Here is an 18,675-nt window from a genome sequence, read left to right as displayed (position 1 = left end):
AGGAGCGCCTCCAGCATCGACAGGGATGCCGCTCAACAAGATCAGCCTCAGAAGACCTTCTCTGGATCCCACCTGTCAAAACAGCTAGACTGGTGAGGACTCGAGAGAGGGCCTTCTCAATTGTGGCCCCCACCCTATGGAACTCTCTCCCAAATGATCTACACCATGCCCTGTCTATAATGAGCTTCCGCCGGACCCTGAAGACCTGGTTTTTTAGGCAGGCTTTTGGAATAGGCTAGTTTACTGTGTTTTAAATTTTTTAACTGTTTTATATACTGTTTTATCGTGTACGTCGCCCAGAGTGGCTGGCTATCCAGCCAGATGGGCGACTAACAAATCTCATAATAAATAAATAAATAAATAAAATGGCACACATAATTTCAAAAGTTCAAAATGTCGTGTTGCTTTTCTTTGACAATAGGGGGGGGGGTTCAGTCGAGATTTTTCCTTTCAAGGTCTGGGACCATGAGAGAGGAGGAGTATGGTTGGAGGAGGAGGACAAGGGCCCCACTTAATAGCCTGTGCTCAAGGGCCCCCAGAGATCTGGAGCTGGCCCTGGTCTCATTTTGGATACTTTCCCATGCTCCTCCCAGCTCAGAGGAAGCTCAGGGAGACTCCCCTCACTGCTAACAAAGATTAACTTTCTTCTGCTCTGTATTGAGGGGGTCTCCTAGCACAAGGCAGGCAGGGAGACTGCCTGACCAGCTGGCTTTGGATAGCCTCTCCATCTGGGACAGTAGAACTCTGAAGGTGCAAATTAGTTTGGTGACTAAGGTGGCCATGAATCCAGCCAGAAGGTAGCTGTCAGTTTGGAGGAGTACTGACTGAGCAGGCATACAGCTCACCTGGTCACAGTATTTCCCACTATGTTGAGAATTGTATTTTCATTTAAAATTATAGGTAATTATTTCTCAATTTGCATCTGTACTATGGATTGGATCCGTTGCCTAGTGCTGCTTTGAAAGCGTTCTGTCGACCTAATGGGTGGTATCAATTCAAATTGGTTCTTTGTCTGCTGTCTTTTGCTTTTACCTGTCCATTTTTTTCCTCCCCAAACTATCAATATTAATATTGATATTTTAAAAGGAAATATTGATATTTTGAAAGGAAAATATTGATAAATGAAAGGAGATATCAATATTTCAAAAGAAATTATCAGTATTTCAAAAGGAAAGCAGCTTCACTGCCTTTTCCTCCACCACTGTTGTAGGCTATTATAGGCTTAGCTTGTTTCCTCCCTGCTTAGAGCTTGCATTATTCAAATGGAGGGGGATGGCACAGAGAGAGAGAGAGAGAGAGATGTGATGTGAGTATAATCAAGAAAAGAACAATATATTGAGAGGGGGAATCCAGTGTCGTAGGAAAGCCATTGAAGTTCAGAACAAACAGGATTGTTCTGCAAAGATGAAGAATATGCAGATCATTGGAAAATCCAGCTCGATCCACACCTTGAATGGTTCCAAGTCAAGAAATAACCAGTGAGGGAGAATCCAGAGGGCATAAATACTTCTTTCCCTGCACCAAAGCAAGATTTTGTTTCAGGGTCTCAGTTCTCTGCTAGGGTTTTCATTAGAGCGCAGCATCTTCAAGAGGGCTGTATACCTTTGTCAATAAATAAATTACTGCCCTAGGCTCCTTTGGGAGGAAGAATGGGATAGAATTTTAATAAAATAATAAATAATAATAATAAATAAACAAATGTCCTCTGGACCAGTTCTGCCATGCTTTCCTCGTATGACCTCCTTTGCTTTTAAACCATCTTTCCTGTGGAAGCTGCTACACATTAATGGCATAATTATAAATTTTGTGGCACTGTTGGCACATATTGCCGCAGGGAATGCATACCAGCCCTGTGAAATGGTTCACTGTTTCTTAAAATTAGTTTCTCAGAAACAAATCTGTACTTGGGGTCATACATTCACTAATGCTGCATCTCTGCTTCGTGAAACCTAAAATTGCTAACTAATAACTTCCAGTATCTTAACTGAACTGTGCATACATCATGTACAATTTGTTGAGAAGTCAGTACAGGCTTTTTGCACCCAGAACAGCCCCACATTCCTTACCTGGGCTATACACATAGAACCAATCTCCATACTGAATTTGTGTTCTGCCTCCACCCATGCAAATAAGTCAAATGCTGGAGTACTGTGCTTCCCACACCTTTCTATGGAAGAAACATAGGGACACGGGGAGCTGTGAGTCAGACCATTAGTCCATCTAGCCCAGTACTGTCTACACTAACTGGCAGTGGCTGTCTAAGATTTCAGACAGGGTTCTCTCCCAGCAGTACCTGGAAATGCTGGGGATTGAAACTGGGACCTTCTGCATGCAAAGCCTCTCCCACTAGGGATGGAAAAATCTGTCAATTGCATTTCTTTCTGTTTTGCATTTTTCCAATCTTAAATTCAGTTCTCTACATTTGTGCAGCAATTTAAAGATTTTTTTTAATCCTCATGAAAATTCTCTAGCATTTTAGTGTGAATTTCTCCTAATAAACACATTTTGTAGGCAATTTTAACAGTACACATTTTTGCAAGCAATTTCTAATATAATGCGCTTTTGTATGTTACTTTCACTCATAATTTCATTTTTATGCACACTTTCCCCTTACATATGCATTTTTGTAAACACTGGTTGGTTGGCAAACTTCATTGCAAAATTTGGAAAAGTGCCAAGTTCAAAATGTGACTGTGTTTCGGTTCTCACATTGTTTTGGAAAGTACAAATTTGATAAATTTGGCTTGAATTGAATTTCTCACCCATCCCTATTTGGCACTGAGCTATGGTCCTTCCCCAAAGTGTGTCATTAGAGAAAGGTACATCTGTACTGAGAAGAGCAAACATACATTCATACCATGCCTGCTGTACATAAGATGACATGTGTTTTCTGTTAATTATATAGATGAGTTGCCCCAATCCTACAAACATCCACATGCGAGAATTAGTAGGTGTCAAAACCCCATTCAGTTAGAGGTTGGCTGATGATGAGCTGGCATCATCCATAGTTAGACATGGTTAATATGTCAGTCTGCTTTTTGTGATCACATTAACATATGAAGCTATCTTCATATTGTTCCGCCGAGTTCAGTATTATCTACCCAAACCTGGTGCCCTCCAAATGTTTTGGACTACACCTCCCATCAGTCCTAGCAGTCAGTGGTCAGGGTTGATAAGAGTCAACCCTCTCCCTCACTAACAGCTAACTCCCGACTGACTAGAACTTCCAGCCAATCATAATCTGCTGTCAGCCAACCGATAACAGAATGAACCTACATACACTGAATGATCCCTGCTGTTGTGGTTCCAACAGCCATCCTTTGAAATTCACAGTTCTCCAGATTTTACAAAGCAGTTCACCCAAATAATGTGTACGGAAATGTATGTACTACGGTAAAGTATGCACAAAATGCATATATTAGTGAAAATAGCACACAAAATGTATTATACTAGGGGAAATATAAATATTAGGGAAAACATGCTGTGCAAAAATGTACATTAGGCAAAAATGCATACAAAAATTATATTTTAGGAGAAATTCACACTGAAATAGGGATGAATTTTCATGAGGACTTTTTAAAAATTGCAAACTGTTGTGGAAATGTGAAGAACTGAACTTAAGATTGGAAACCTGGACAGTCCAATTCACATGTACCAGAAACCAGGATCTTGGGTTGACTAGGAACATCCAACTGAATTTTCTTGATCATTTTCTTGATCGTTCAGATCATTTTAGAAGCATGGCAATTGCTGATTAGTGCATGATGATCTCATTGGTGGCATAATCAGGAAATTAAATTTTTCAAAAGAAAAGAAAAAAAAGTCCTTCAAATTTCTGGGTGGAGGAAGCACTTTAGTATGGGAAATGTGCCAGAAATTAACAGAGGGTCAGAAGTGAAATTAAATGAAATACAGCAAGGAAGTAAATCAGGATGCACCTTAACAGATACATCCTACTAATGCATAATTTTCACTTCACAAATCTATTCAGCTTAGCAATGATTTTTTAATGGTGAAAGGGAATTTCTGCGTTCATCTGATGTGCTTTTCTTTGAGTATAAATAGAGAACAGCTAGTCTGTTTAGCTTAGATTCCCTCCCAAAAGTAATAGCCTTGGGAGAAAGAGAGAGTATGCACATCAGCAAAAAAATTAATTGCAAACCACTCAGCCCCGCAGGCTAAAGTTTCAGGAAGGAGGGGAGAGAAACTTGCTACAGGAAAAGATTACAATTTTTCCCAAGCTAATTTATCCTGATTATAATTGTTTTGTCTGTGATTATTATAAATACAGTCACATTTCTTGTGGGTTGTGGGGAGAAACTGAAAGTGGATGATCTGCAACAAGCCAATGTGGAAACCAGTGAGACTGGAGCTCATAGAAAATAGCTCTTCATTTCATGCATATTTCCAGATAACTTAAGGCTCTTTAATTACTGGGTCTTGAAATAATGAGTGACAACAACCAATTTATTTTACAGCTTGAATTTCAATGGAGTTCATCTGGCAGCCGCTGGGCAGTTTAGCGATTTCCTCGGTAGCATGGGGCCAGCACAATTTGTGGGTCGCCAGACCTTGGCCACTACCTCTATGGGTAAGGAACAGAAATCCATTATTTGTATGTGTTTATACATGAATGTATGTATGAATTTGTATCATACTATGAATGTTCATGGTGCTTTGCAAAGTACAGGTTTGCTAGGTCCCTACCGCAAGAGACTTATGAATGTATAAACAGACACAGGGATACAAGAGAGGAACAGAAATGAACACGGTGTCGCTGTATGCTTCTAACAGATAAGGGGTGCTTCCAGATAACCTGTGTATTGAGCATTCATTTGTTTCCAGGGAGATTATACAATCTTGTCTATTTCAGGAGCATTCATTCTGATTTCTTTGTGGGAGGGTTAGATGATGTTGCATCAAAGCAAGTGTGATCCCTCACTTTCCAGTGCATTTTCCCATCAATTTTTTTATCGCAAAAAGTCTGATCTTTTGGGGTAGCGGGTTGTGTGAGACCTCTCAGTCAGCTGTAACTGTGCAACCTGAATTTGCCAGTGTGTGATTGAATCCCATCTGAAGACACTGACCATCTGGAAGTGTCCAAGCTCTATCATCCCAGTAGCTAAGGAAACCCTGAGTGGCTTATGTAAACCAGAATGTGTGGCATTACCCATAAAGAATGTACCCCTGTAAGTTGTGTAGGAATGGGTGGTTGGTGGTTCCTATCCATTTGAATTGTGACAGTCCAGCTTTCAGTACCAATCCACCATTTTTTTTGTTCCTGATTGTTTGCGCAATTGCCAATTTGTGGGTTTTTTCCCAGGGAAAAAATAACATAATTGCTAACGAAAATGCTTATGCTGTACGCACTTGTTCTATTGAGTTAAGAATGCATCAGTTTAGAGGAAACCTGATTATGAAGTCAATAACGCAAAATTTGGAGCGGATTAAAAAAAAACATGCTGATGACAGCCATGACCCACTGCAAGAAATCAATGCCAGTCCAAAAACAGTGCGGATTGTCGGATTATGTCAAAATCCAGTAATAAATCTGATGTAGCGAATATTCTCCCCCATCCCCAATATTGTATGGGTCCTGACAGGTATTATATCAACATTAGATATAAATCAAATTACTTAAGAGAAGGGCCTTTATCACAATTTAGTTTACTTTAAAATATCAAACAATATTTACATAATAAGATATGGTATGCGAGCATGAGACATAAACAGACACACACACACACACACACAAAGTAGTGGTAGATGTAATAAGCAAAAACATGTTTCAAAATAAAAGCTTTCTAAGGGTTTTTAAGGAGGTAACTTTTCTTTAGAAAGTCCTATCCAAATGATCTCTCAGAGCTTGTCCCACAGGAGGAAAAGACAAAACATAATGATGTGGGATGCTAAGGTGTCAAAAGTCTCTTGAAATTTTCTTTGAACTGAATCTAATATTTATACCCTTAAATTCATATAGGTTGGCAATAATGTCTAACTTTTTAAAAAATAAAGTCTTGGATCATCACTCTTGGAGCTGTCTGAAGTCCTCTACATGTCAGTGTTTCAAAACTCTGAATGTTATGCTGAGTTCCCTAGATGTGACCTCCTCTTAATAACTGCTTTCAAGCTGTAAAAAAAAAAAAAAACTACTACGTGGTCATCTTGTCACATTTCCAAATAATATTTACCATACTAGTTTAACCAAGGCTCCATCTGCACTATGCATTTAAAGCAGTATGGCTTCCCTCCCAAAGAATCCTGGGAACTGTAGTTTGTTAAGGGTGCTGTTGAGAGTTATTAGGAAACTCCTATTCTGCTCACAGAATTACAATTGACTATTAAACCACTCTGAGAATTTCTGATTAGAAAACCTTTGATCCCAGAGATAGTATAGCTGTCATGAGTAGTATCTGTCGATAGTTTTATCCTCCATGAATTGGTCTAACCAGTTTTTTAAGCAAAATTGGGGGCCTTCACTACATCTTGTGGTAGCAAATTCCATAGTTTAACTATATGTGGTGTGAAGAAGTATATTGTCTGTCCCTGAATCACTCACTCTTCAGCTTTATTGGAAAAATGTCTCTCTTTTCACTTTCATGATACCACACACAATGTTATGCACCTTTATAATATGTGTCCCCCTTTATTGCCTCACTGATCAGAACTTCTGAAAACAAAACAGGTTTCCCTCTGGATTTTCTCCTGATGTTAAATTTGTTTTAAAAAATTAAAAGTCATTTGAGGAAGGGTGCATAGTTTGAAAGAGAAGGTTGGTTCAAAGGGTCTGGCAGTTAATTTGCCTGGTGGACCACTTTAAGAAGTGGTAGGCCAGTATCTCAGTCATATCCTCTGAAATGGCTGGTCAGTGGTCCTGTTGCCACTTTCTCCACATCTTCCTTACCTCTAGATTATCAAGTGGGGTTTCATGCCTTGCAAGTATAGGCCTGACTTGTGCGTAATGATAATCTAGTGACAGAGTGGAGAGTACTGCATTATTCTAAAGCCTCTAATTTTAAAGAGTACTCATGGCAGTGAGCAGCCATTTATAGAGATCTTTGTTGACAATTGGATATTTGTCCTTAATGTTGCATTTTGCTTGCTGTCCAGGTGATGTGGAAATTGGGTTACAGGAACGAAATGGACAACTGGAAGTGGATATCATTCAAGCCCGAGGACTGACTCCAAAGCCTGGTTCCAAAACCCTACCAGGTAGAGTTTTTCAGTCTCTCTCTCTCTCTGTCTAAATTTTCTCTGTCTTTTAACAAATGGCTGGCTCTTTGCCTCTACAAAATGCTGGATAATAGCTAGATCATTGACTAGCATTGACAAAGGTTGATTGGTTTTTACAAAGGAATTACCAGCCCTGTTAGGTAGAACAAGGTGGCTACTTCAGGTTGCAGATGCTGGGATGCACAGTTGGGATGAGGGAGGGACAGTAGTGTCAGCCCATCCAGGCATTCTCCTCTGTGGGTGGACAACCCACCTTGCACCCGCAAGCTACTCTGCTGTCCTAATTTGTGGAGGAGGATACTGTCCCAGCAATAATGTTGAAACAAGATTCGCCTTTCAGTCCATTCGACTTCTGTATAAGGAATAGCAGGGGAACCATCTTGTCCTTCACCTTAGACAGCAAAAAGTCTTGGGCTGGTCCTGGATAGACACTTGTTACATGTGTGATGATGACTTAGGATAAACCAGAGCTTGGAAAAGTTACTTTTTTGAACTACAACTCCTATCAGCCCCAGCCAGCATGACCACTGGATTGGACTGATGGAAGTTGTAGTTCAAAAAAGTAACTTTTCCAAGCTCTGGGATAAACCAGTAGTGGCTGGTGCTCATTGGGACTGGTGGGGCGGAATGCAGGGAGGTCAACACTAGGTGGAGCCAGAGCCAACGACAGGCAGAGCCAACTAGTTCTAGTTTTGTCCCCATCCTCCTCCTCCTTACTTAGTTCTACAAGGGCAGCACTGAGACTAAGGAGGAAGAAGATGGCAGGCAGTGTTACCCCCTAGACTGGTTGTAACTTTAAAAAGCAGACAAGTCGGGGTTGGCTGAGAGCAGACTGAAGTTGGTGGGGCAGTGCTCCATTTGCCTTAATGGACCAGCCTCCACTGAGATAAACATAAACCAAAGCCAGTTGCACCTTATTTCAGTTTCTCTCAGTCACCAAGCAAGGCCTTCTGGGGGGAAAAGGCACTTCCAATAATATGCAGGAAGCTTTCCCCTCAAAACAAACGCTTGTCAACTAAACCATTCTTCCATACATCCTTTGTATTTAACATGAAAAATCAAACTTTTACTGTTTTTCTTCTAGCTGCTTACATCAAGGCCTATCTTCTAGAAAATGGGGTGTGCATTGCAAAGAAAAAGACCAAAGTGGCTCGCAAATCCTTAGATCCCCTGTACAATCAAGTGTTACTTTTCCCAGAGAGTCCACAAGGCAAAGTACTGCAGGTAAGATGGACCTGTTGGAGACCTGCGGGTAAATCTCACAACTAGGGCAGGATGACTTGTGAAGCCAACTAGAACGTGGCACTTATGGGGGAGGCACAACACAGGAAAAGAGAAGTTGTGCTTTTGATGAATTGCCATTTTGGTCAAGAACTAGAGTAGCCATGTGTCCTACTTTACAAAGGACAGCCCTCTACTTAGACTGCCCAGTCAAATCCAGTTTAAAGAAAAAGACTGGTCACAAGGGAGAGCAGGACAGGCTTTTAAGTTGCCCATCAGCAATAAACACCAGGACAGCGGACTGAACAGGTACACAGGCCACCTGGTCAATATGATGAGAAGTATTGTATTTCTATTTAAATTATAGTATGAGGTGATGTCCTATGTTAGTCATACCCAGAGTATTGATTTCAGTAGGTCTACACTGAGTGTAACTTAGTTGCATGTCACTGGGTACATTTCTTTCTTACATTTATATCAGACCTTTCCTCCAAGGAGCTCAAGGTGGTATACATGGTTTTCCCCTCCCCACTATGTCCTCACAACCTGTGAGGTCGGTTTGGCTGAGAGAGAGTAACTGGCCCAAGTTCATCCAGTGAACTTCATGGCCGGGTGGAGATTCAGGTTCTGCTCTCCTACGACATAGACCAACTCCCTAACCATTATACCACACTGGCTCTCTATTAGCATATGCAAGTGTTATACAAATCTGTGTCCTCTTTTGTCCTCTTTTTTGGTAGTGCATTTCCTCTTTTTTGACAATGCATAAACGGCCATTCTATGAAGAATTGAAGGAAGAGGAGGTGGTGCATACTTTTAAGCTTGCCCAGGAAGCTTAGAAGTCAGGAGGTTGCATTTTCTACTATGAAAATGCACTGCAGTTGACCTGAATCTCCACCTACCTTCTCCTTGAGTTCTTCTTTGGTCTTCTTCAGTATTGTTCCAATCCTAATCTGTATGAATGCATTGTCAAAAAGCAGTCCCATGCCACCCTCCCATTATTTGTGTGATGTTAATTGTGAACTAAGCACGGCTCCCACCCCTCTTGTTTCCAAGGTGATAGTCTGGGGAAACTACGGACGCATGGAACGCAAACACTTCATGGGAGTTGCCCGGGTTCTTTTGGAAGAACTTGATTTGTCAACTTTGGCGGTGGGTTGGTATAAGCTTTTCCCAACCTCTTCAATGGTGGATCCTGCTACTGCTCCACTCCTGCGCCAATCCTCGCAGCTTTCCTTGGAGAGCACAGTAGGACCTTGTTGTGACAGGTCTTAATTGACAAGGAAGTTCCGGGGGGACTGCTTCTGTTTTTAAAATCATGCTGTCAAGGTTTTGTTTGCCAGAACGCTGTCCTCAAGCGCATTGCATCTTCGATCAGTCCTTGGAGGAACCTGAAGGTGGGGATAGCCAAGTAACCTTGGACAGGAACCAAGATGGAGGGCAATGATCTTTCTCCATCTAAGTAGGAGGAGCTGCAGGGAATGAATCCTAATTATGAAATGACACACACAAAACATACCTTTTTGTTCCCCTTTTTCACTGTCACTCATGCACCCTTGCTTCAAATCAGTGTAAAACCTTGAAATGTTGCAGCATCTTTTTTAATTGGGGAAGATGTTTTTTTTTCTTAAAGCTATTTTACAAATTGAAAAACAAGAGAACTTTTGGCAGTTCTTAAATATTCAAAAGCAAGCATCTGACCTAAAAGAAAACAGTAGTTTCAGGGAAATTTTGTGGGTTTTGTAAACTTTTGTTTTCCTTTAAAGAGTGGAGGTTTGGGGAAGGAACTGCAACTATTTATTTAGAACAAGTTCCACAGTTCAGTTTGATGTACAGACATCACTGTATTTTTTACACTGTGCCAAACTACCAGCAGTGTCTTCTACTACAGGACTTAGGCCAACAGTACTGCTGATGCATTTTTGCTGGAAGAACAAAAGAATATGCTTTGGTTATACCAGTTAGTTGTAATGCAGAGTGCGTAGCAAGCCCATTAGCTGAAACGTTGCACAGAGAATGTTGCTGAATGCAAACTGGAAATCTGGCAGAGATGATATTCGCTAGGCCATTGTTAGATATGAGCATTGCAAAAACACACACCATACCTTACCTCAGCTTTTGCTGTTCACCCTGTTGCGTTTTTGCTTCCATGTTCTAGTCATGCTTTGTGGTTTTGTAGCGCATAGGTTGTGATGTGCCACTTTCCTCTGGGAAAGGGATCGGTTTGAGGTAGCAATACTTTCTTCTGCCTTTGTAAATGAAACGACAACATGAAAGGTTGAATTTGTTTGTGTGTTTAAAAAAGAAGAAGCGGGGAAATATCAGAAGAGGAAGTTTTCTTTGTCATCTGAGAGATGAATACAGGAGAGCTTTGAACCCTGCACTGAAAGAAAAAGGAGTGTTGCATTCAGGCAGCTGATTCCCTCATGGTATGAAATAACTTGGAGAAGGAGAAGGAACAGGATTTCCCCAAAGCTCAGGCCCAGAAGACAGCTAATGACTTATTAAGGGTGTTTTCACCAGTGACACTAGAAGAGCACTGTTCAACCTCTCGCTTGGTTTGTGCACATGTGTGAATGACTATAATGCACTTTTGAATGAATGGGAGGGAGAGATGAACATTGGCATGTCAGCTTCCACTTGTCTTTTTGTGTGTATGCATCTGCCTGTATATATGTATGATCAAGGAGTGGATGTGCTCTACTCATCATGCATTGTTGATCCTCCATCCACCATTATTGCCACAAAGCTGTGTACATTCCAGATTCAGTAAATAAGGGTGTGTCTTCTAGTGCATTCGAGGGGTGTATGGCAAGTCAACAGAAGAAGCTTTATTTTTCAGCAGAGCTACATGTGACTCAGCTGGAGCAATGATGCCATCAAAGGACTGCGGGCGAAAGGGGGACTTAGTCCAACCCACTTGTGAAAATGACCTAGTCAGTGCAGATAGGCTTTGTGGATTGTTTTCAAATGAACACAAAAATAAAAGGGAAATTTTTATGTTAACCAATAAAAAGATATCGCTATAGATATATACTCTGCATACAGCTAAGAAGACAGCAAATTGTCAAGAGAAAGAGTCACCTATAGAGCTTGGAAAAGTTACTTTTTTGAACTACAACTCCCATCAGCCGCAGCCAGTATGGCCACAGGATTGGGCTGATGGGAGTTGTAGTTCAAAAAAGTAACTTTTCCAAGCTCTGCATGATAGAGTAGGTGGGTGGTTTATTTAATACAGCAGACTGCACAAATGAAACAAATGAAACAATTTACCTGGTCACAGCTATGACTGGAGGCTCTAGAGAGTAATTATAGAAAGTACTTCAGGCCAGGATACTCTATCTGTAGTTAGATCTACCTTTTGTACATTGTTAGATGTTTTGTTTTCGTTCTCATTTCTAATGAAGATTTACTGATTTCTATCTCAAATCTGTTTTCCTGTTAGGACATTGAAAGCTGATTTCGTTTCACAGGTTCAAGATGCTGAGTCCCGTGTTAACATTTAGGAACCATCTCTCAATATGGCTTCCTGATCTATTGTTACACCACAAAGTAATAACAAGGTTTATACGTGGACTGTGAACTAAGCATGACTAAAGCATGACTTACTATAGAATGAAACTTAGACAGTCATATGTTATAGATAGTATTTTTAATGGTTTGGGAAATAACAACCAAATGACTAGAAAAACAGTAGGCCCAGTAATGAGCTCTGTTAGAAGTAACCTAATATAGATAATAGCATAAGAGAACACTAATTTTAAATATATTAAAGTCATAGAAGTTCCAGAGTTTCAGTCTGATTATCTGAATTTCTTCTATGCCTGTGGTTTCAAGTATAATTCCTTTTCCAATTCATATTAAACATTTTCTGTGTATTGGCTGAAGGAAGATTGTTGCATGCTGGTCAAAATAAGTTGTGACTTTTTTTCTATTCCTTTATAAACACACTTAACTATACTTCAAACTGAATCTTCTTCGTATTTGTGTATAGTAGGTACTAGGCAATATTGTATAGTATGTGTATGAACTAGAATAGACTGGGTTAGATTTAGTGATTGGTAGCCATTGACTCTTTTGATAACCTTGTCTTTAAAAGGACTATGAGAAAAACAAACACATTCCAAACCTGGGAACTGAGCAGCAGATGTTAATGCTTTATACATTCAAAGATTTTGCTTACTTGTTTGAGCCTGTAAATCTAGTTAGTCCGGTTTTGTATGTACCCTGCAGTGTAGACGTCAGTTCTTACCCAAATGTTAATAGGGGGAGTAGGAGTAAAAATGCTGAAAGGTAGAGGCAACCTCAGAAACAGTCACAAGGTTCTGCCTTGGTAAAGGATTGGCAATGCTCCTGGGCACACATTTGCAGAGGCCTCCCTAGTTCCCTGACCAGTATATGTAAATGAAAAGCTAGAATACGGATCTGATTTTCAAACACCTCACTTTTCAGTCCACATGAACAACATCTAGAAATGATACATTCCAAAGTAAAGCTGTTGTTTTCATTCTTATCCTCCCTTGTGAAAGCCCCTACTCTCTAGAGTAGTGGTGGGCAACCGTTTTTCTATTGAGGGCTGCATTCCCTCAGGGTAATCTATTGGGCACCACATGCCAGTAATGGGCAGAGCCAGAGACAAAAGTGTTCTGCATTAACTAATCTAGTTTAGAATTCCCAGCCATGTGCAGAATTACTCAGAAGTAAGCCCCACTGGTTTTGATAGGGGCTACTCTCAAACAAGTATACAGAGGATTTTTTTTACTTATGGCAATAGACCAATATGGAAAGCAAATGAAAGTAATTCCTTTCTGACTTTAGTGTGCTATACACACACAATCCAGAGAGGCAAAAAGAGACAAGGAAGGAAGGAACTCTGATGTGATGGAAGATTGAGGCAGCTTTAGAAAGCTTCAGGGGGCACAGATTGCCCACCTGTGCTGTAGACATACAAAAGAGCAAGTAAGTTTTTCATCTAAAGGTGATTTTAAACAGGTGCAGCTGTTTTGCACCTGTGCACGCCTTTTTACTGGGGATGCCCCAAGATGGTTTTTTTTGGGGGGGGGGGAATCCAAGTGCTAAAAATATAACAGATATCACTTGGCTTGGAACAGTTCCTCTTGTGTAAAGTCTGGAGCCAGTTTTGTTCTGTGTATGATTGCATAATACAATCCAAAGAGCTTCTTTAGGTGTGCAAACCAGAATATCTCCTTTCCCCTCCTCTACCCTCTCCGCCATACATAACAGTTATTCATGTTGAGTCAGAAGATGTTTCTGAAGCCACTCCAAGATTTGGGGAGTAGTTTATTGTATCGTCTTTTGAAATGACAATAAAAACTTAAGACCCATAGATCTAACTTTTATTTTGTCATTTTGGATTTGTAAAGCAAATGTTCACATTTTAAACCTAACCTCTAACTGCCTTTCAAAAGTTTAAAATAGAACTGTGTCTTTCTGTAAATTTTAATTATTACTTCTTTTATGAGGAAGTAGAAGAGTTAGCATGTATCTGATAGGTGATTGTTGCCCCTGGGATTTTACTTGTAAAATTCTGCTTGTTGTTAACAGGAGGAGCTGAGGCTCAGCCTCTCTGTTTTATGTAGGGTTGCCAGGTTCATGGCCTGAGACTGATCTTGTATCTTTAAGAGAAGAGAAAGTCAGCCAAGTGCAGGTGTTCTTGCAACCCTGTAATGAGAAAAACCACAAAGTGGAATTCTCCCTTCCCCTTGCACAACTTTTAATGATACAGAAGACTTCTTGGTTGCCAGGCCCGGCCTCCAAGAGGTCTTCTGTATCTTTAAAAGTTGTGCAGGGGGAATGGAGAATTCCACCTTGTGGTTTTTCAGATTACAGAGTTGCAAGAACACCTGCACTTGGCTGACTTTCTCTTCTCCTAAAGATACAGGATCAGTCTCAGGCCATGAACCTGGCAACCCTAGTTTTATGACATTTTCAACCCCTTTGCTCTTTGGGTAAATGACTGACACCTACATCACTACCCCCCCACCATATGTTTAAAGCACATTTAAATCCTGGGAACTGCTGTTTGTTAAAAGTGTTGGGAATTGTAGCTCTGGAGTAAAGTACATTTCCCAGGATTCTTTGGGGGAAGTCATGTGCTGTAAATGGATGGTGTAAACATGCCCAAAGCAGTATCCTCTCAGCCATTATCCTGAGAATGCATAAAATACTGGCTCTGAGATCCATTGCCCTATTGTTCTGTTCAAAAACAGGAGGGCATCTTAAAAGCCTCAATTTTTTCAGATGCAAATGTGGGTTTTTCAGTCATCTGGCAGTGCTTTATACCCCCTCGATTCTGACTGCAAATGGTAGAAATAGAGAGAAATCTCTTAGCTCCAGGAGTGCCCATCAAGTCACATTTATTTATTTATTTAATCATTGTAAAGAGTGCTCAAGATTTTTTTAAAAAAATACTCTGAGCTGTTTATAAAGTTAAAAAAGCAAACAAACCATAACATGATAGTGCTGAAATGCATATGGTTGCCAGGCCCGGCCTCCAAGAGGTCTTCTGTATCTTTAAAAGTTGTGCAGGGGGAATGGAGAATTCCACCTTGTGGTTTTTCAGATTACAGAGTTGCAAGAACACCTGCACTTGGCTGACTTTCTCTTCTCCTAAAGATACAGGATCAGTCTCAGGCCATGAACCTGGCAACCCTAGTTTTATGACATTTTCAACCCCTTTGCTCTTTGGGTAAATGACTGACACCTACATCACTACCCCCCCACCATATGTTTAAAGCACATTTAAATCCTGGGAACTGCTGTTTGTTAAAAGTGTTGGGAATTGTAGCTCTGGAGTAAAGTACATTTCCCAGGATTCTTTGGGGGAAGTCATGTGCTGTAAATGGATGGTGTAAACATGCCCAAAGCAGTATCCTCTCAGCCATTATCCTGAGAATGCATAAAATACTGGCTCTGAGATCCATTGCCCTATTGTTCTGTTCAAAAACAGGAGGGCATCTTAAAAGCCTCAATTTTTTCAGATGCAAATGTGGGTTTTTCAGTCATCTGGCAGTGCTTTATACCCCCTCGATTCTGACTGCAAATGGTAGAAATAGAGAGAAATCTCTTAGCTCCAGGAGTGCCCATCAAGTCACATTTATTTATTTATTTATTTAATCATTGTAAAGAGTGCTCAAGATTTTTTTTAAAAAATACTCTGAGCTGTTTATAAAGTTAAAAAAGCAAACAAACCATAACATGATAGTGCTGAAATGCATATGGTTGATCTCACAATACAAATCCAAAATGAAATATTTCAAAACAGTATTTAACTACTGAAACAGTATTTCAGTCTATGTCAATGGCCTCCAAGTTGTAGCTATTCTCATTGCATAGGAATTGCCCAGGTTCACACAAGAAATCTGTTTTTAGGGTAGGAAGTTGAATCTGGATTTCCATTGCCTCTTAAGCACCAAAACATTCTTCCTCTATACACAGAGTTGTTTTTGAGGATCAGGGATTAAGCAACACCCATCCTGCAATTAGCTCAACCACTGCTTCCCAACTTTGGGGCAAAGGACTTTTGAAGAAAGAAAAAAAATCAAATTGTGAATGCTGTTGTATACCTTTTTAATGTTTTTAATACTGGATCCCTTATACATGTACTGTTTTTAAAAAACTAGGTCTTCAGGCAAAAGAAATGTCACAAATTTATGTTTAAAATGAAATTCTGTAGATGTTGAGGCAGTAAGAATCTTAGTGTAAGCATGTTTAGTAATAACCATCTTAGATAGCAAGACAACATTTTTAAGATACTTAAGTTAGTTTACTACATGCTAATTAATAATTTTGACACTGGAGATTTTCTTTAAAAACAAAAATGCTGTATGTTTTTTTAACAGATTATATACTTTACAGTGCAATCCTCTGCATGTTTACTCAAAAATAAATCCTTCTGTGTTCAGTGGGACTTATTCCATTCTAAGTATGTTTAGGATTGCAACCTTAATATTTTTTATTAAAAAAAAAAGTTTTTTGATACAATGTGTATTCATGGTTTTTTCCTAGTCTGGAGAATATCAGTCACAAGTCGCATTGAATTAAATGGAACATTGGTTACTCATGACTAGATATCCATTGAATTCAATGGAACTTCAGCACAGCTCATGTTCTCTGGTTTTTAGGGCCTTACTGGTTTAATTTTAGATTCTATGTGTTAAATTTTATCAAAGTTTATTCCCCCCCAGATGAAAAAAATGTAAATAGCTTCCAGGAAATATTCCTATAGAAACATCACTTGAAACTATAATTAAATTATTATTATTAATACTTTGTAAGAATATTTGCGGTTGTCCAGTACATCTCTGCTAAAGATCTTAGCCTAAGATCTCAGCCTTTCTTGAAGGACTTGATGTTGTAATTTTCCATTTGAAAAAAAACTTAGCAAGTTTGTCATAATCGTGTATTCTGTAAATAAAACAAAAAGTCTTTTTAGGAAGAGAGTCTGAATAGGCTTACAAGCAATAATATATTCCTTTTGGTGTGTGCAAGTTGTGATGTGCAGATGGCAGTATATACCATGGATAACAATATGTGATGGCAGACTTAGTTTTTAGGGATGCCAGGCTTGAATAGGCCATATTAATATTGGTCATTTGGTTATTTTTTTAAAAAAAGAGAAGCTGGGGTAGTGCCATACCATCGGTTTAATTCAATTTAATTGTGTAAGCAAGTCCACTCATTGACCATTAAAATCTCTGTAGTTGAATTTCATGCTACAACTGTCAAAAGTTACAATATAAAGCTCAGAAATGTGTCAGATCTCGTTTTCAGATAACTGTTCAACATTTGTCACGGCTGTTTCAGGCACCGCCACTGCCAACGTTTTGTATTCTGAATTTGACAGCAGCTCTGCCCTCTAACGGGCCTGTTTGGCAAAGACACTTGGTTGAAGCTAAAGGGAGGCAGGTTGTGTGTTTTTCCAGAGCTGCTGTTCCATCCTTTATTACTGTACATGACACCAAAGCAGGGGAATACATGCACCTTTGTAAACTATAGGCACGGATTGATGTATAAAACAAAGAATATCACACTGTTCAAAAGCATTCACCATGATGGCAGACAATACCCGGTGATATACATGACGGCTTCTGCCAAACAGAAGGAGTCGAATCAACTTTGCTGTTCAGTTGCATCAATATTGCATCACTTGCATCAGTCAAGTGAATAAAATGATTACGGTCCAATCAGTGCTAAAGTTTAGCGGGGGGGGGAAGAGTCCTGTTATGCTAGTGGGAATCCTTGAGCTGTCTTCTCCTACTGCAACCAATTAATAGAGTACAGCCCTATGCCTCAAATACCATAAGAACATAAGAGCCTGCTGGATCAGACCAGTGGGCCATCTAGCATCCTGTTCTCACAGTCTTGAGATCACTCTTGGGATATGGACATTTCTTTGTACCAAACAAATGCGCTCTAGTTTGGAACATAAGAAGAGCCTGTTGGATCAGGCCAGTGATACAGTTCCTACATCCTGTTCTCACAGTGGCCAGCCAGATGCCCATAGGAAGCCCGCAAGAGGACCCGAGTTCAACAACGCTCTCCCCATTTGTAATTCCCAGCAACCGGTACTCTGAGATACACTGCCTCCAACAATGAAGGCAGAACACAAGTATTGTGGCTAGTAGCCATTTATAGCTTCAGTCTCTATATATTTGTCTAATCCATAGTTTAAAATTATGCATGGCATGGAGAAAGTGGACAGAGAAAAGTTTTTCTCCCTCTCTCACAACACTAAAACTCGTGGTTGTTCAATGAAGCTGAATGTTGGAAGATTCAAGACAGACAAAAGGAAGTACCTCTTCACACAGCACATAGTTAAACTATGGAATGGCAGTGATGGCCACCAACCTGGATGGCTTTAAAAGAGGATTAGACAACTACGTGGAGATTAAGACTGTCAAAGGTTACTAGCCATGATGGCTATGCTTTGACCCCACTGTCGGAGGCAGTATGCTTTCTGAATACAAGTTGCTGGAAACCACAGGAGGAAACAGAGCTGTTGAACTCAGGTTTTGCTTTCAGGCTTCTCACAGTCATTTGGTTGGCCACTGGAAGAACAGGATGTAAGAACTGTAAGAAGAGATGGGCCATTGGCCTAATCCAACAAGCTCTTCTTATGTTCCAAACTAGAGTGCATTTGCTTGGTAAAAGGAAATGTCCATATCCCAAGAGAAGCTAACGCTGACTGGGAATTCATGA

General features: G+C 40.0%; 1 protein-coding gene across 2 annotated transcripts in view; it reads left to right on the top strand.

The window, feature by feature from the left end:
- RIMS4 (regulating synaptic membrane exocytosis 4) overlaps nucleotides 1–10,737 on the top strand; it is a 122,178-nt gene extending 111,441 nt beyond the window's left edge. For both annotated transcript variants that reach the window (XM_061631426.1, XM_061631427.1), the window contains exons 3-6: nucleotides 4,479–4,591; nucleotides 7,111–7,212; nucleotides 8,318–8,457; nucleotides 9,511–10,737. In XM_061631426.1, coding sequence (XP_061487410.1) covers nucleotides 4,479–4,591; nucleotides 7,111–7,212; nucleotides 8,318–8,457; nucleotides 9,511–9,729 — 574 coding nt within the window. In that variant the 3' untranslated portion in view covers nucleotides 9,730–10,737. The remainder of the gene's footprint in view (nucleotides 1–4,478; nucleotides 4,592–7,110; nucleotides 7,213–8,317; nucleotides 8,458–9,510) is intronic.
- The last annotated feature ends 7,938 nt before the right edge of the window (nucleotides 10,738–18,675 follow it).

Source organism: Rhineura floridana, chromosome 6, assembly GCF_030035675.1.
Source record: "Rhineura floridana isolate rRhiFlo1 chromosome 6, rRhiFlo1.hap2, whole genome shotgun sequence".
Taxonomy (NCBI): domain Eukaryota; kingdom Metazoa; phylum Chordata; class Lepidosauria; order Squamata; family Rhineuridae; genus Rhineura; species Rhineura floridana.
Note: the sequence above shows the minus strand (reverse complement) of the source record. Positions and strands in the feature narration are given on the sequence as shown.